The sequence below is a fragment of the Mastigoproctus giganteus genome, chromosome 12 (assembly GCF_048544385.1).
Source record: "Mastigoproctus giganteus isolate SK-2022 chromosome 12, ASM4854438v1, whole genome shotgun sequence".
NCBI classification, from domain to species: Eukaryota; Metazoa; Arthropoda; class Arachnida; order Uropygi; family Thelyphonidae; genus Mastigoproctus; species Mastigoproctus giganteus.
In genome coordinates, this window is record NC_143586.1 from 16,616,903 (window position 1) to 16,634,932 (window position 18,030).

The window sequence follows — 18,030 nt, forward strand, 5'->3', positions numbered from 1 at the left end:
TTACGACTTCAAAACGAATTGTCAGCAAAAAGGCTACTAAATTCGAAACGGAGGAAACCACATTCAGACACTGGGCTAAGGAGATCTTCAAAAGGCTGCCAGTTGAACGTCAAGTTAGAAATGTACAAGAGGATCAGCCAGAGAATATGGCACAATATATTTTTCAGAGTGGCGGAATTAAGAGGGAATGCATTATCCAACGTCGCTATTTCTAGAGAAGATCAATGCGATTAACTCCTTGCCTAACATATCTATGATCGGCCCCGATGGGTTCCCTATCTTTATTTTAAAAATATGCAGCATCTATATTGTTTATGTGCTGTTGCACATATTCTGAAACATCCTCAAAGACAGGGTTCTCCCCCAGAGATGGAATCACTACTTTGTGAGGCTGGTGCTAAAAAAGAAGAACCCAAAGGACTCTTCAGACTTTCGACCCATATTGATCAATCAATTGTTCTCTTTGAAAAAGCCATTCTTCCTTTTTTAACAGAACAGTGTTTTGCGCACAGGCCATCCCACCTCCATACCGTAGTACCAAGACGATCCACTATTACTAATTTGTTGGAGCAGTTGTCAGTTGTCATCTGTTAAGGGCTTTTTTGCCCTTAACAGATGACAACTGCTCTACAGTGTCAAACTTTTGCCCCTGGCAGACATACCCTGGTCCTATTCCACCCTATCCTTTTTGCACAATATATTTCCCATCTACCTGACAATTGAGTCACCGAGAATAACTAGCCTCTGTGGGACCAGTGCATTCTGCCTTGAAGATTGCTGCTGTGTTGCCAGAGGCACCCACATGCACCAACACTGACCAGTGGAAATCTGTTGCCTGGTCTGGTGAACCCCATTTCCAACTCTATCATACTGACAGGATTACTTACATGTGGAGAAAGCAGCATGAGGTCATGACAGCTGGATTGACTGTTGGTGTTCCTGGATGCACTGTTGGTGGATCCAGTGGTGTTATGGTTTGGGGACTGTTTTTGTGGCATGTCCTGGTCTTATCACTATTAATCAGAGGCTTGATGAGACTTCCTACCTTTCTATCATTGGTGATCAAGTACACTCCATCATGATGAAAGTGTATATAGACAACTCCAGCCTATATTGAGAAGACAATGTGCTGTGTCACAAGGCCAGCAGATTGTGTGTGTGTGTGTGGTATGGGTGTTTAATGGCGCACAAGCTGCTGTGGCTATATTGCGCCTATTCATAGGTATGTTGAAAAGATAAAATAAATAATTAATGTGAAGACGGTTCAATCTCATTTCATGCCAGAAACTAATCAGAGTCGCTTATACATTCCTATTTGTTTCAAATAACAGAAAAGTTCATTAATATTGGCATTTTCACCAATGATATCATTTAATATTATCCGTTCACGGAAATTAGCCAGAGAATGAAATATTGAAGTTCGATGTTGTTGATAATGTGGGCAGTCAATCAAAATATGTTTGACTGTTAGCTGCTCAGAGCATTGTGAACAAAGAGGAGGATCATCGCCTGTGAGTAGGTGGAGGTGAGTCAGATGAGTATGTCCTATTCTAATCCGCGCGAGTACCACTTCTTCTCGCCGAACTGTCTGAATGCATGAGTGCCAAAATTTTGGGTCCTGTTTTATCTGGAACAGTTTGTTATTTGCTTGTTTATGCCATAGCTCTGTCAATTGTGCATGAAATGCTGTTTGAATTATAATATTATAATCAGAAACTGGAATAAAGGCAGAGGTTAAGTCTACTGTTGATGGATTTTTAGCCGAAATATCAGCCAACTCGTTCCCTTTGATGCCTGAATGTGCTGGAATCCAGCAAAAGTTCACTCGTTGCTGGCGTTCTTCGATTTTCAACAGCAAATACTTGATTTGATTTAGTATATGGTGATCCTTATGAGAGAAATTCTGCATTGCTCTAATTGAGCTCAGAGAGTCAGTGTAAATTAAGTATTTTGCAGATGGGTAAAGACTCAAATTTTCTAGAGCTAATTGAATTGCATATAATTCCGCTGAAAAGCTGCTGTATTCAGGTGGAAGAGAGGCTGATATGATAGCAGAGGGAAACACTGCTGCTGCTCCAACAGTTGAATGAGATTTGGAACCATCAGTATATATTGGTAAGAAGTCAAAACAGTTTTGAATATGGCTAGCATGAAGTTGTTGCACATTCAGAGTTGGTAGATGATTCTTTCCCCATTGGAGAAAATAATTATCACAGGCTGGTTGAGGAAATGGGGTCCATGGTGGGCAAGAATAATTCTTTCTGTGCTGCCTACTCTGTAGAGGAACATTCCAATTTTGTGCTATTTCAAGGAGCCGTAGGCCTGCTGGGCGTATTTTATTTGGTTTATTTCTATAGAGATTGTGAAATGGTGGATTAAAGAGATATGGTTGGATGGGGTGCGGAGAACAGTTTCGTATTCTGACTGCATATTTAAGTAGTAACATTTTTCTGCGGAGGTAAAGAGGGGGCTCATGGGCTTCAATATATAGACTATAGGTTGGTGATGTCCTATAAGCACCAAGAGCAATCCTCAGTGCATTGTGTTGTACAGGATCCAGCCAGCGTAATACACTCTTTCGAGCAGAATCATAAACTGGGGCACCGTAATCTAACCGAGATCTAATCAGTGCTCTATATAAGAGCAGCAAAGTTGTACGATCTGCTCCCCAAGACTGGGCAGATAGAGCTCTAAGCATGTTGAGCTTTTTCAGACAGGTAGTACGTATTACTCTAATGTGCTCAAGGAAATTTAACTTGCTGTCTAATATTAATCCCAAGAATCTAATATTGTTGGTAATCGGGATGCTGGAATTTGATATCCGGAGTTCAGGATCTGTATGTAATTTGCGTTGGTTACAAAAGTGGATAGCAACTGTTTTCTGATGGGAAAGCCGATATCCATTGAACTCAGCCCATTTTTGAATTTTATTGAGGGATATTTGCAATTGGCGTTCAATAGATCTCATGTTCTGAGAGTGGCAAGAAATGGAGAGATCGTCAGCATAAAGATAGGCTTCTACAGTATTTGGAAGTTCTTTGGAAATGGAATCAATTCTAATGGCAAATAGGGTTGCGCTCAAAACCGATCCCTGTGGTACTCCTTCTTCCTGCAAGAATGTAGAAGAAAGGGAGTTTTGGTATCGAACCTGGAAAGAGCGGATCTGGAGGAAGTTCCTAATGAATATAGGCAGGTTGCCTCGTAGACCAAGATTATGTAGGTCACTGAGAATGCCATATCGCCAGGTAGTATCGAATGCCTTTTCTATATCAATAGAGACCATGACAAGGTGTTCATTTTTCACAAAGGCATTGCGAATTTCAGATTCGGCCTTGATCATCAGATCTAGAGAGGACCTATTTTTGCGAAAGCCATGTTGACAATTACTCAATAGTTGTTCAGTTTCAATGATCCAGCTGAGTCGACTGTGGATCATTTTTTCAAGAATTTTACCAAGGCAACTTGACAGAGAGATTGGCCTGTAACTATTAGGACTGGAAGGATCTTTTCCAGGTTTCAAAAAGGGCAAAACTGTAGCATGGTGCCAAGATGTTGGATAAATATTTTCCAGGAAGATCCGGTTAAAGAAAACTAGCAGCATTTGTAAGTTTTGCTCATCGAGATGCTGCAGCATGACATAATATATGCCATCTGGCCCAGCTGCACTGTTTCTCGTTGTTTTTATGGCTTGTAAAAGTTCACAATATTCAAGGGGCTGATTATACGGAAGTGATAGCGAGGTTGTAAAGTTAATGGGCCTCTGTTCAGTGGAGGTCTTAATTTTTTGGAATTTCGGAGTGTAATTTGATACGGCAGAGACTTCGGCAAAGGTTTTACCCAAGGCATTCGCTATATCTAGAGGACCAGACAGTTCTTCTCCATTGTATGAAAGAATTGGGGAAGGGATGATTGGAAACTTCCCAGAAAGCTGTCTAATTTTCTTCCATATTAATCTGGAGTCGGTATTTCTGTTGATAGTACATGCAAACCGAGTCCAAGAATCTTTCTTGGCTTGCCTGTGAATGAACCGCGCTTTTGCCCTTAGCTTCTTGTAGCTAATTAAATTAGCTGTTGTCGGAAATCGACGGAATAAGTTGAATGCTTTATTTTTTTCCTTCTTTGCTTTCGTGCACTCTTCGTTCCACCAGTAGTTGAAGTGCCGTCGAGTTGGGGGGTTTGATAATGGAATTGAGTATTTTGCTGCAACTAAAAGACTGGATGTGATATAATCGGTTACTTTATCTATAGGTTGTAGCTGAATAGTTTCTTTGTCCAGAATGATTGCTGATTGAAATTTGGCCCATTTGGCTTTAGAAAATTTCCATTTTCTGCAGGGTTGGTCTAATGGTAGTTGTGTAGTGAGCAGGTTACAGACAATTGGAAAATGGTCACTTCCCAATGGATCATCCATAGCGGACCACTGAATGACTGGAAACAGTATCGGAGAACAAATCGAGAGGTCAATTGCAGAGGTCTGTCCAGTAGGTAACTGTATATGGGTGTGTGTACCAGTATTAAGAATGGTAAGGTTTTGTTTATCTAGTAGAGTTTCAATCAGTCGGCCCTGTCTATCTAATTTAGAGGATCCCCATAAAGGGTGGTGGCCATTAAAATCCCCTAGCAAGCAGACTGGTGAGGGTAGCTGTACTAAAAGTTCTTCAATATCTTTGAAAGAGTAGGTATTGTTTGGTGGGAGATAGACTGAGACTAGCGTAAATGCAATCTCAGCAATCAGACGCACAGCAACGGCTTCAATTTTGGTTTGAAGAATGATTTGACTAGCAGGGATCTTTGAGTTAATCAAAATAGCTACACCACCACGAGCAGAGTCAGATGTATTCCGATCTCTTCGGTAGACTGAGTAGTTTTTTATAGAAGCAGAGATTTTAGCAGTTAAATAGGTTTCCTGCAGACAGAAACCCACTGGAGAGTAGCGTCTAATTAAGTACTGAATGTCATCAATGTTGCATCTAAAGCCTCTACAATTCCACTGTAAAATATAAGGCATTATTTGAGTTTAGAAGAAGCTGTACCTGACGTGGCTGTCTTATGGCGTTCTGGCTTTGGTTTATTTCTTTTTGGAAAGGTGGGGCGACCTGTGTCCATATCTTCTTCTTCTTCTTCTGCAAATATTTCAAGAATCGGATCTTCCTGTTTAGATGGGTACTCTTGATCCATTGATGTTTCCTGAATACTCTGTTTTGAAGTTGAACTGGGATTATTTGGTGTGGTAGCAATCATTGGCGAATGAGGAGATTTTGCTGGAATCGTAAGAGGCGTATTACTTGCTTGATCTGAGTGCTTCTGGATATTGGACTGTTGCTGAGAAAGAACAGCTCGGGCCCAGTCGGAGATTGATATGTTGGATGGAACAGTAACATCAGTTTGCGTGGCTATTGTTTGATATTTTTTTGCAACACTGGCATAGCTACGGTTAGATATACTTGGTGCAATTAATTTTCTTGCTTCCTGGTAAGTAACTTTGTTTTCGACTTTATATTTTACAATTTTTTTCTCCATTTTCCACTTCTCACATGTTTTAGAGTAAGCAGGATGGTTACCCTTGCAATTAAGGCAAGTCATTTCTTTTGCCGAACAGTCATTTTGACTGTGATCAGAAGATCCACAGTTGGGACAAGCTGGGTTCCCTCTGCATGCCGTCTGAGAATGGCCATACTTTTGGCATTTGTAGCATCTCAGCGGATTAGGAATATAAGGACGAATGCGACAGAGTAGATATCCTGCTTTTACTGTTGAGGGTAGATTTGGACTGTTAAAGGTGAGAATGATACTTCTGGTGGGTGTGAGTATATTGTCCCTTTTAGTCATGATTCTTTTGACAGCAATTACGTTTTGTTCATTTAGCTCTTCTTTAATTTCTTCTTCTGTCACATTCAAAAGGTCCCAACTAGATATAACACCCTTAGATGTATTTAGGGTTGCATGGGCAGTTACCTTTACTGGAATTTTTGCAAAGTTTGTCACTTTCAGGAGTTTTTCAGAATGCCTACAGTTGACAGTTTCTACTAGTAAGTCCCCCGATTGCAATCTCTTAACCATCTTGGGAGACCCTGCAATACTTTCCAAGTGTTTTTGGATAAGAAAGGGGGATAGCTTACTAAGAGGCTGTTCTGATAATGAATGCATTATTAAAAATGCAGGAAACTCGGTCGCAGAGGAAATGGTTTTTAACCTCTTTGCATGTGAAGAGTCATGTTCCTGTTCTGTGTCTAGCCGACTGCTTGTCGGTTGTAAAGAAGGAAACATATTTTGTTCCATTTTGGCTCCTTTTAGCCCCTGGCAGATAAACTTTTCTGCCAAGGTTACCGGCCCCGCCACGGGGAGGCAGGAGCAGTGCCTGGAGTGACCAAGCGAAATTAGTAGGAGTTAATCTATTAAATATGAAAAATAAAGAAAGGTTACTTTCCTTCCTTGCTCTCTACCAGTACTTTTGATAAAAGAGCTACTAAATAAAAGTATTTCTCAACGAGAGGAACGTAAAAGAGAACGCAGAATTCACCAATGAAAAAGTCGCAGTGAAAGCACAAAGAGAAATCGCTCAGTCAATCGCTTGGCACCCGGGGCCGGCCAGCAGATTGCTACCTGGTTTCAGGAATATGACAATGAATTCTCCATCCTCCCATGACTGCCAATTTATATTCTCCCATAGCTACCCAATATATGCAAATTACACATTTATCACAACACTTTTGGCAATGTGCACAATTAGGGGATTGAACTGCTAATTTCTGATATTCTGGTCAGTATGCAAACAAATTTTTTCCACTGTCGATAGAGATATTTGAATTCACCTCTTTAACTGAGATAATATCTTTAGTTTGTTAGCTGTATCTGTTTTTAATCTGAGTACTTTAAATATTTTCTTTTTCTTTTTTTTAAATCATTTCATAACAGTGTACATACCACTTGTCTTTGTCCATGGAAATTTTTGTCATATCAGCAACTTCAGTATCTTGTACTAGTTCATATGGTAATTCAGTTCTGTTGCATGTACAGGTCAGAGTGTTGTGCAATTTGCTCCCCCCTCAATTTTAGTGCCTTTATCCCCAAGTTATTTTGGGGTTTTAAAAAATCAAAATAACTTGGGGGCAGGGCTCTAATCCCTAAAGCAGGAGAAAATAGGAAATTTTTCAGAAAAAGCAGCAGGTTTTTGTAAGGTCCACACTGCACTAGAAATTAAATTTCACGGACATATTACACATTTTATATTAAAATAAACACAAGATTGTTTACCAGTATACTATGCTTCCAAACATTAGCTTATTCAGGATTTTTATGTCTGTAATTTCTGTTTAGATATTCTACTAGTAGAATAACAAACTGATTTTGACTGCTTTAAGATAGATACTACTGCTGCAGACTTTGCCCTCTTCAGACATGTTGAGTCAAAATTTTGTAAAAAATGGAGTCTAATTATCCCAAGCAATTAGTTATATTTCAAGTTTACTTGTGCACTTATCAGTTCTCCAACCAAGACCACCATGCATCAATTTTCTTCTTTCATAATAGTGTCTGGTAGATTCTCACAGTGAAACTGACAACTTTTGCTGCAAAACATTTATCACTTTATCTATTACTTTATCTTTAATTACACCAAGAAATAAAATTTTCAAATTTGAAAATGCACTGTCAATTGATGAAATTTGTGCTACCTTGGCATTTATATGAACATAATCTTTCAATGGCAACTTGTGCTCTATGTAGTCACATGCAGCAGCAACAAGATACTTCCTCACTAAACAAAAGAACAAAATCTTCTTTTCTTGTTTTAGACTCTCTATGATTCTAGCAGTAGAAATGCCTAAGACTAAGTCAGAATCATCCTTCTAGTTTAGTCTGCTATGGTAATAAATTTCCAAAATGGAAGCCAACACATTACTTTTTTCAAGTTTTTACAATACACAGAAAATCATGTATATATGTCTCCTAAAATTTTATGTTGTTTTTTGCCATCTTACTCAAAGACAGTGTTAATTACCTTCATACTACATAATACTATGAAAAGATTGCACATAATCCCAGGGGCTCACATCTGGTGAATATGGGCTTGGCAGACTCAGGGTCTTGAGCTGGGTCTGCCAAGACTTTCTTCTCTCATTCTTCTCTTTCTTGGTGATTCCTTTCTACTTCTCTCTCTCTCTCTCTCTCAGGATAACTCAGGAATTTTTTTGGCTGGTGCAGTATAAGCCTCAGGCTTCCTTGCACCATATGCCTAATAATAATAACAGACCACCACAACATACCTGACAGCCAATTCATTAATGAAATTAAGCAGAAATCTGAAAACATTTTTAAAAAATCTAATTTTAAAGCAGTTTTATTTTTTGTGAAAAGAAAAAGACAGGTTTTCTCTGTAAATCTACAGAGTTGGCAGTTTTTACTATAAGAATTTCTAGTCTGACAGATTTGAACCAAGTTCCCTTTAACTGGTGAAACCATTATACTATCACAGAGGTCATAATGCAACTAATAATATGTATATTGTAAATTGGAAGTGCTAAATTAGAGTAGCCATGAACATAAAAAGGCTACATATTCTATATTATAAGTGGACTAAAGAAAAATGATTTTTGATTGCTAAAATGTTCATGGATGAACATTGAGTTCATTTCTTTCAGTGAATCACAATACATCTAAAACAAATTTCCAGTCCACTATGGAGCAAAACTTTGTTTTCTGTAGCTCATTCATATGCTAATATTCTAACACACAGAGTAACTTAAATTGTAACCTACATTCTAAGATCTGTATTCATATTTCTTACCTGTATTCTTGATAAATCAGGTATACTATGACTCAAGACATCAGTCTTTTTATTGTGTGTCTCATTTATAGTAAAGGCATCTGTCTTTCCCTTGAGTAAATTACCATTACACTTTGATGGCCGAACAAGTGCTTTTAATAAGGAGCGTGGAGATCTGTTTGTATCAAATATATTCACCTTTTCTTTATGTGGCTGCATATCTATTAAAATCGGAGAATACGTTAATGAAATAAAGAAGATAAATAGCTATCTTAATTTTATATTTGCATTCAGAAAATTCAAAACAAACTAACATCCTTGGGTAATTAATGTATGAACAGCAAGCAGCATGATATGCTTGCTATTACTAACACATCAGACCAAAAGTTACAGATACTTGCAATTATGAACAAAGCATGTATTAAAAAAATAATAAAATGTTAGCTCACTACTGGTTGTAATAACTGTGTCATTACATCATAGAAAAAAAATCAGTTAATTTCTGATAAAAAAGTGGAAGCATTGTGGTTTCTTTTAATGCATTCATGAGTTCCACCAAAAAAATAGAACCAGCTTGGCCTTGTCCTAATTCTGCACTCAAATTCATTCCAAAAATGTTCAACTAGAGTGAGTCTTGGCCTCACTCCAGTTGAACATTTTCAACTGAACATTTTTATTCCAGTTAAATGTCTGTGCTGCCACTGCAATGATTTGATGTTATTCTCTTGAAATCACATATTACCAATACTTTCTTTTTGAAATGCACATTCTTATGTTGGAAAGCATAAGAGCCACTTGCATAAAACTGCCCACATCACAAGGCATGCAGAATTGTCTAATCGGTGGATTTGCAGTGCGTGGAGCCATTCAGTATTTGTGGTTCCATGCACTGCAACAAAGGGGCCCAGTCCACAGCACAGGAAACCCCAGATCTGTCCCCCCACTCCCAACTTCACAGTTTGGGCAACACACTCAGGTAGTAAAGAATTCTCTAAGGTTCTTCCACATTCAAAAAATGTCTATAATGACTGAAAACACACGAAGGGTTACTAATCGCTCCATAGATCTGACTTTCACTTACCCACAGTAAAGTTTCAGTGTATCTTGCATTATGCCAAATGAAATACAAATGCTTCTGATAAGGAAGCACTCTTCAAATATTCTGAATTTTCTAGGGTACAATGATGAGATGAGGTTATCAGCTGTATTGAGGCATATCAGTTACCATAATTTCACCCAAAGCTTGTAATGTAACAGGTTTAAAAATCTGAGGTGACTTTGATGAACTTGGAATATTATTTGTGAGCAGTTTCTGAATGATTTATGAATCCTACTGCAATATCTGGTGATGTTTATCTGACAAAAAATTAGTGAATTTCTTGACTTGGCTTCCAAATTTGCTTTAAAAAAAAGCTAAGTTCAGTTCTGCTACTACTGTTATTGAATTGGTATAATAATGATATAAAAAGTCCATAAATTATAAATTTACAGCAATACGAATGTGATTTTACGTGTAATTTTATAAGGTAACCATGTTGAATAGTATGTAATGCAACTTAAGACAGCACAGTTTGTACTGCAGTCAGATAGTGGTGCAGCACTATTATTGTCACATTTTTTAGTTTCATACATTATTTATAAATTAAATTTAGACTAAAATCATGACTTAGACTAATGCAGAAGAGCAAAGAGCTCAAAGGGGTGCAATGCATTGTCTTGGGAGGAAGAACTGCCAGAAGCATTTCTCTATGAATCAGGATTATATCATATGCGCTATTTGTTGCCTCTTTGCAAAGCTACCTTTAGCCGAACATGATACAGACAAAGGAGATGCCTTTGTCTGTGTTTGTTGTAGCCCTTAGAAATTAAATGAGAATGGGGAACTTAAGTTCAAATTCAGACACCTGATGGGCTTATATGAAGCTTGAAGAACAGGTTTGATACCATTGAAAGAATAAAAAGAGTATCAAACCTGTTCGATACCATTGAAAGAATAAAAAGAGAAGGACCCATCAAGAATACAGCAAAAAGGACTGGTAGCTGCTGGTACAAGTCCTTTTTGCCATCTATATTATCACTATTAAAAGGTAACTGTTCTATAGCATCATTAACTTTAGTCACTAGAAGACATAACTGTCTGCCAGCAGCTAAAGTTAACAGTGCTATAGAGCAGTCATCATTTAAGGACACAAAAGGTGATATTAGTAGAGGCCTATGATGCAAGAATGCAAGCGTATACAGCATCAGCTGAAAAAAAAATTCTCACTTCACACAACCATTCGCTCTAAAAGTTTGTCCAGTACTAAGGGTATTAAGAAGAAGAGATGAGGTTTTACATAAAAAGAACAGGGCAAAAATTTGAAAGAGTCTACAATTCTGCTCAGACAATAGCAAGGAGTACATGAGAACTTAGTTTCAACTCAGTTCTGAAGAAACTGTTCAAGGATTGTGAGGTAGAATTTTTCTTATGCTTGTTAACAGGTGAACACAGTTTGACAGGGATGAGATGCACTAAAATAGAAGATGGTCCAAGGATATTTGCTAATGTTATCAAGACAGTAGTCTGGTGTGACATAAGCACTGGGAAAACAAAAATGAGAGTAGAAGTGTATCAAAGGCCTAATAACTGTGATAAGTATAACGAACAACCATACAGATATATAGAGTGCATATAATGGGTAAATCAGAATGTATTATACTTGGGGACTACTTTAATTTTACAGATATTGACTAGACCTTTTCTCTGCACCAGCATTTTAGAGAGGTAATGAGAGAAAGCAATACACTTGATCTGATTATCAGCAGTGAGCCTCCATGCATTAAATATCTGCAGATAAAAGATCCTCTAGATGGCAGCAATAACAGTTTGAAAATTACTTAAAGATGTTGCTATTGTCAAAAGAAATGAAACGGGAATATGCTTTGATAAAGGTGACTACAGTGAGCTGAGACAGTTTTAAATTCTATGCAGCGAGACCAACTGATATTTTTTTTTTTTTTTGGTAGTTGTTGGTGCATAGGCTTCTGTGGCCATAATGCACCTCCCAAGGTTTTTGCAGTACTTTGATCCAAGCCCTGGGCGGGAATCGAACCCGCGATCTTTGGGTTGCCAACTGATAATAAGGTAAGAATGGTATTAAGGGTAAAATGCTACAATGGATAAAAGGATGGTTGAGTGGGAGAAGACAGAGGGTGGTAATCAATGGGTGCTGCTCTTCGTAGACTAATGTTATTAGTGGAATCCCACGGGATTCGGTGTTGGGCCCACTGCTGTTTTGTATATTTATCAATGATATTGATGAAGGTATATCAGGCTTAATGTCGAAGTTTGCAGATGATACAAAGGTTGGCAGGATTGTTAATGACAGTAATGGCAGTGTGCTACTGCAACAGGATCTAGAAAATTTGGGAAGATGGGCTGAGAAGTGGTAACTGAAGTTTAACATTGAAAAATGCAAAGTACTGCATATGGGTAGAAGTAACCCCAGAGAAATGTACCAACTGTGTGTATACTACACTTAAGGTGGCAGAAAATGAAAGACCTGGGAGTAATTTTGCAGTCAGATATGAAGTTTTCTGAACAATGCAGACAAGCTGCCAGGGCAGGTCATGGGGTGTTGTCAATGATATACAGGAATTTTGCTAGCAGGGAAAAGGAGGTGATTGTCCCACTGTATAAGGCAATGGTCAGGCCATGCCTTGAGTACTGCGTGCAGGTCTGGAGGCCTCATTTTAGGAAGGATGTAGATTTGCTTGAGCGTGTACAGAGAAAGACAAGATTGGTGAGGGGAATGAAGGGATCCTCTTACCAAGATAGGCTTAAGTTCTGCAAATTGCAGTGGCTGGAGACTAGGCACCTGTGAAGTGATCTGATTGAGGTGTATAAGACCTTGAATGGGTTGAGCATGCTGAATTCTGATGGGATTCTTCCACTTATTCGGATTACAAACCTAAGGGGACATAAATTCAAACTGAGGAAAGACAGCTGTAGAATAGATGTGTGGAAATTTGCCTTTAGCCAGTGGGTGGTTAATTGCTGGAACAAACTTCCATCTGTTGTTGTGGAAGTTGATAGGTTAAATAAATTTAAGGAGGAACTGGACAAACATTTAGAGGGAATGGTTGTGTACATTTTTTTTTTTTTGGCTGATACTACATAAGCTCATAACGCTTGCTTTCTTGCGTCACATGCCAAGATTACTTCTACTACTACTGATGAAGTTACCTAATGATATACACAGATTTTTGAGACAAGTATTTAATTATCCCATTGTATAATGCAACGGTCAGCTCATATCTTGAGAACTACAGACAGGTAATGAGGCCTCATTTGAGGAAAGACATTGATCTGTTGGAACATGTGCAGAGAAGAGTAATGAGATTAGCAAGAGGAACAAAAGTGCTTTTAACAGGAAAGTTCAGTTCTTCAAACTTCACTTGCACAGTACAGGCAACTCGCGATTTACAAACGTTCAATTTATGAACATTCGCTATAACTAATGTCACAATTCATTTAAAAATTTCTTAAAGTCACCAATAGATAGAGTTTCTTATAAAATGAAATGCCAAATGCATAATTGTAAGATTTAAAGAAATAAACTTTTAAAAAATGTATTTATTACAATAATTATAAGAAAATTATTATATGATAATTATACTGAACTGCTCTTGGTTAATAAAACTAATCTAGCCAGCAAAAAAATATTGGTTTACATGCAACACCGTGTAGAATGTTTTCTCATGGGAAAGAAATCAGCGATTCCCCTATTATAATATAATAGGATCATCACTTGCTTTGCCTAGGTTATCTTAGACAGTCAACCGTTCATTCACTTAGAGTCTGGGAAAGGGAGGCTTCCCCATCCCTTTTTTTTTTTTTTTTTGTTAGTTGTTGGCACATCAGCTTCTGTGGCCATAATGCACCTCACAAAGTTTTTGCATTTACTCTGATCCAAGCCCAAGGCGGGATTCGAACCCAGGACCTTTGGGTCACCAGGCAGGCACTTTACCCACCTGGCTAGCCCGGTCGGCCCCCATCCCTTTCTCTTCCAGTTGCAAAGATACCTGAAATGGATAATAACAGCACTGCAAACACACAGCAAAAAATAAGCCCAAATGATCTTTTGCATCGCACAACAACAAACGCAGTCAGGTGTTTTATAGACACCGTTAAGTGTAGTTCTGAATTTGGTGACTTAAAAATATAAGCGATCATGGGTCCAAAGCAAAATAGTAGTGCTAGTGCTGATAGTGGTAGTAATAAAAGACACAGTATTAGTTTAGAAACTAAGCTAGACATCATAAAAAGGACAGAAAGAGGTCAGAAGCAGGTGGACAAAGATCGTCATTATGGTGTAAACCGATCGAGTATAGTAACAATTATTAAAGATAAAGAAAGAATTGTGGAGGCTGTTAAGGAAACCACTCCTGTTTTAATGAGTAAAATAGTAAAAACTAGAAGTTTTTTTGTTGCATGAGATGGACAAACTCTTAATTTTGTGGATTGAGAGGCAAACACATGACCATGTGCCTCTCAGCTCATTAATAATTCAGGAGAAGGCTAGGAGTTTATTTGAAGAAAAGAGCTGGAACTCTGAATATGCAAATGACTGTTTTTCAGCAAGCTCTGGGTGGTTTTCACATTTTAAAATGAGAGCTAACTAGAAAAAGTTAAGGAATTTCTGGAAGTCATACGACATTTATAATGCATTGCAAAACATGCTGGTGCCTGGGGGGGGGGGATGTGAAGGAAACAAAGTTAAGTGGTATGTGGAAAAACTTGTCTCCACAGTTTGTGAATGATTTAAGTGATTTTGAGGAGCCAGTAGACTCCATGACTGAAGAAATTGTTGAACTGGGCAATAAAAATGGACCTCAACCTTGATGTGACTGATGTGAGAGAGAGAGAGAGAGAGAGAGAGAGAGAGAGAGAGAGAGCTTTTGGACTTGCATTTTGAGGAATTAACAACAAATGAAATAATTGAAATAGAGACACATATAAATTTTGAAGTAACAGAAGAACCTGATATTCCAAAGCTTCCCAGAAAATTTACAAAGCAGAAAATGACTGCAACCTTTAAATCAATTTCTGAGCGGTTGGCAATCTTTGAAGAAGAAGCAAATACGAAAAGAATTGCAAAAGTGAAAAGAGGCATTTATGACTGTCTAGCATGCTACAGTGATATTTTTGAAGAAAAAAAATAAACTAACTGTGCAATCTTCTATAAAAACATATTTTAAAAAAAGTGGAAAACCCAGCTGTTTCTTCATTATCAGATGCCCTTCCATCTACCTCACTTGCGTAGTGTCACTTATGTGGAAAATATTGAACTCTGATGAAGATATTGACGAGTAAAAGTTGAATACATATGTATGTACAGTACACATATATTATTAGTACTCATTTTCTTTATTTCTATTTTGTAACTCTATGTTCTTAATTAAAATTAACAAGTATGATATCTTGTTTTTTTTATTCTTTTCTTATTTTATTTTATTTTACATATCGTATACGATAAACCGTAATGCATACATACATTATAATAAAATGCATTGTATAGACCATTCAATGTTTAGTACATGGTTTTAATCCTTTAAAAGTGATAAAATATACGATATGTATCGTAAAAGCTAAGGAATGGAAGATACACGTAATAAACAACATCTTGGAATGGAACTCATTCGTAAAACGAAATTTGCCTGTAATCTGATTGAGGTGTTTAAGGCTTTGAATGGATTGATAAAAACTCAATACTGATGGAATCCTTCCTCTTGCTCAGACTACACACAAAAGGGAGCATAAATTCAAACTGGGGAAGATGTGCAGAAATTTGCCTTCAGCCAGAGGGTGGTTGATTGCTGGAACAAACTCCCATCCGATCTTGTAGAGATGGGTAGTTTGAATAAATTCAAGGAAGAAGTAGACAAGCTGGTAGAAGGAATGGGCAAATGATATGGAAAGTACTTTTCTTTCTGTTTTTTTTTGCTGATGCTGTATAAGTTTGCTTTCTTACATCATTTTTTGCTATTAATAATAATACTGAATAGCCTGAATCAAGTCACTGTAGAGTTAGGCAAGCTAATGCAGATTACAATGTCTTTGATTAAGAATGTGAAGAAAAGTAGCAAAGAATCTTTTGCTCTTGTTAACAATACAAAGAAACGGATGAAATATATTGTTATACTGAATAAGAATAGCATAAGTATAGATGATCCTGTTCAGATTGCTGAAAACTGAATAAATATTTTGTATTTATATTAATGTGCGAAGAAGTTCTTAAGGATGGGATGGGAATACAGTAAGTATATACCATGTTGTATTTACTTTTATACTCTGAGAATTAAATAAGTTGGTGATAAGTTTTCAAAGCTAGAAGTAAATAAGCCACCTGGGACTATGGAATTTATAAAATTACTTTAAAAGAAAGAGAAAAAGAAATAAGCAACCCTTTGGTGATAATTATTAGAGCATCCTTGAATTCAGTGGAATTCCTCACACTGCAGGTGTGCAAATGTCTCTTCTCTTCACAAAGACTGAAGTGAGTTATTTATTATTTATTTTGGTTTTTAGGAGCATTAGCAACTAAGGCCATATTGCTCCGGGATATGCGGTGGTCGTTCCCTGACCTTTCCGCATACTCCGTTTTTGGTGGTCACGGGCTCGAACCCCGGTCTAATCAAGAAGCGTGTGCTATGCACTGCTGCTCCTTCCCACCTGGCTACGGAGACGCTGCTCTGAAGTGAGTAATTACAAACCTGTAAAGCCTCAATTTTGTAACAGGGAAAATAATAAAAAAATAAATTTTCTGTTTATACTCCAAGATGGCCACAAGGTCAAAGTAGTTCACAATATAGAGAGAATACAAGAAACCGCATCATATTTAGCAGTCATGATGCTTGAACCCTGGTCACTCAAAACACACATATTTATGCACTTTCTTGCCTGATCACTCTACTACAGGATAATGGGATCAATGGTTAAAGTAATGCAAAATCATCTTGAATAGGATGCAGTTATATAGCAATCAGTGTGTGTCCGAACAATCTAATTAGCTTTATGAGATAGTCATAAAGGAGCTGGATACAAAAAAAAAAAAAATTGCATGTGTGCCGAGCACGCATAGTGGAAGTTAAGTGAAACTTCTTTAGAATCTTTTGAAATGTTTATTATTTCAATGTTGCAGTGGTTTAATATTTTACAAGTTTATTATAAAGTTTTTATAGATCTCTCCTTTAGATAGTATGAATCAGAGCTGTAATACTCAATATGTTCTACATTGATAATAATATTAGTAAATTAATAAGAGGAGTTTACCTCAATATAGTACGTGGAACACTTCCGTATGATACCCTCCAGAAATTAAAACGGAAAAAACGAAAAAATCGACAACTTACCGGTACATTAAAGTAAAATATAAATAATTAAAGTAAAATATAAATAATTAAATAATCAATTTAACACAATTCAAAATCAATTCAAAACAATTAAAATTCAAATTAACGCAATTAAAAGAATCTAACAAAAATATGCAAAACGATTTTCCTTCCTCGTATTTCTGTTAGATTCATATTTTTGTTAGATTCTTTTAATTGCGTTAATTTGAATTTTAATTGTTTTGAATTGATTTTGAATTGTGTTAAATTGATTATTTAATTATTTATATTTTACTTTAATTATTTATATTTTACTTTAATGTACCGGTAAGTTGTCGATTTTTTCGTTTTTTCCGTTTTAATTTCTGGAGGGTATCATACGGAAGTGTTCCACGTACTATATTGAGGTAAACTCCTCTTATTAATTTACTAAGATCTCTCCTTTGTACTCAACAGAAGTGGTTTTTGTGATCGCATTACATGTATACGTGCTCTATACACCTTAAAACGCTCATTATTAGTCTTCAGCATCTTGAATTATAAATTTTTTCTATCGAAATTTTTATGACACATGGTAGAGAATGACAAAAGAAATATTTTGGTTTTTAAATTTTTAAAATCGGTCTGCTAGAAGCTGAGATATAGCAATTTAAAATGTAAACATGACATGCACGTTAGTTACACTGTGGCCACACTGTAGGGGTACTGACTTGTAGTTTTACAAGTTTATTACAAAGTTTTTACAGTTCTTTTCTTTGTACTCAATGGAGGTGGTTTCAGTGGTGGCAACTATGTTGATTTTGTAATAAACTAATTTACATATAACTGATTATAAAATTTCAATAATCAATTGTTCTACATTTCATAATCAACTTATATAGTATGAATCAGAG

At 36.9% G+C, this 18,030-nt stretch overlaps 1 protein-coding gene across 1 annotated transcript in view; it reads right to left on the reverse strand.

The window, feature by feature from the left end:
* Nucleotides 1-18,030, reverse strand: part of LOC150076731 (centrosomal protein of 95 kDa-like) — a 215,367-nt gene that overhangs the window by 90,857 nt on the left and 106,480 nt on the right. Inside the window, exon 9 of the mRNA XM_090386630.1 lies at nucleotides 8,786-8,985. Within this exon, the coding sequence (XP_090242756.1) occupies nucleotides 8,786-8,985 (200 nt within the window). The remainder of the gene's footprint in view (nucleotides 1-8,785; nucleotides 8,986-18,030) is intronic.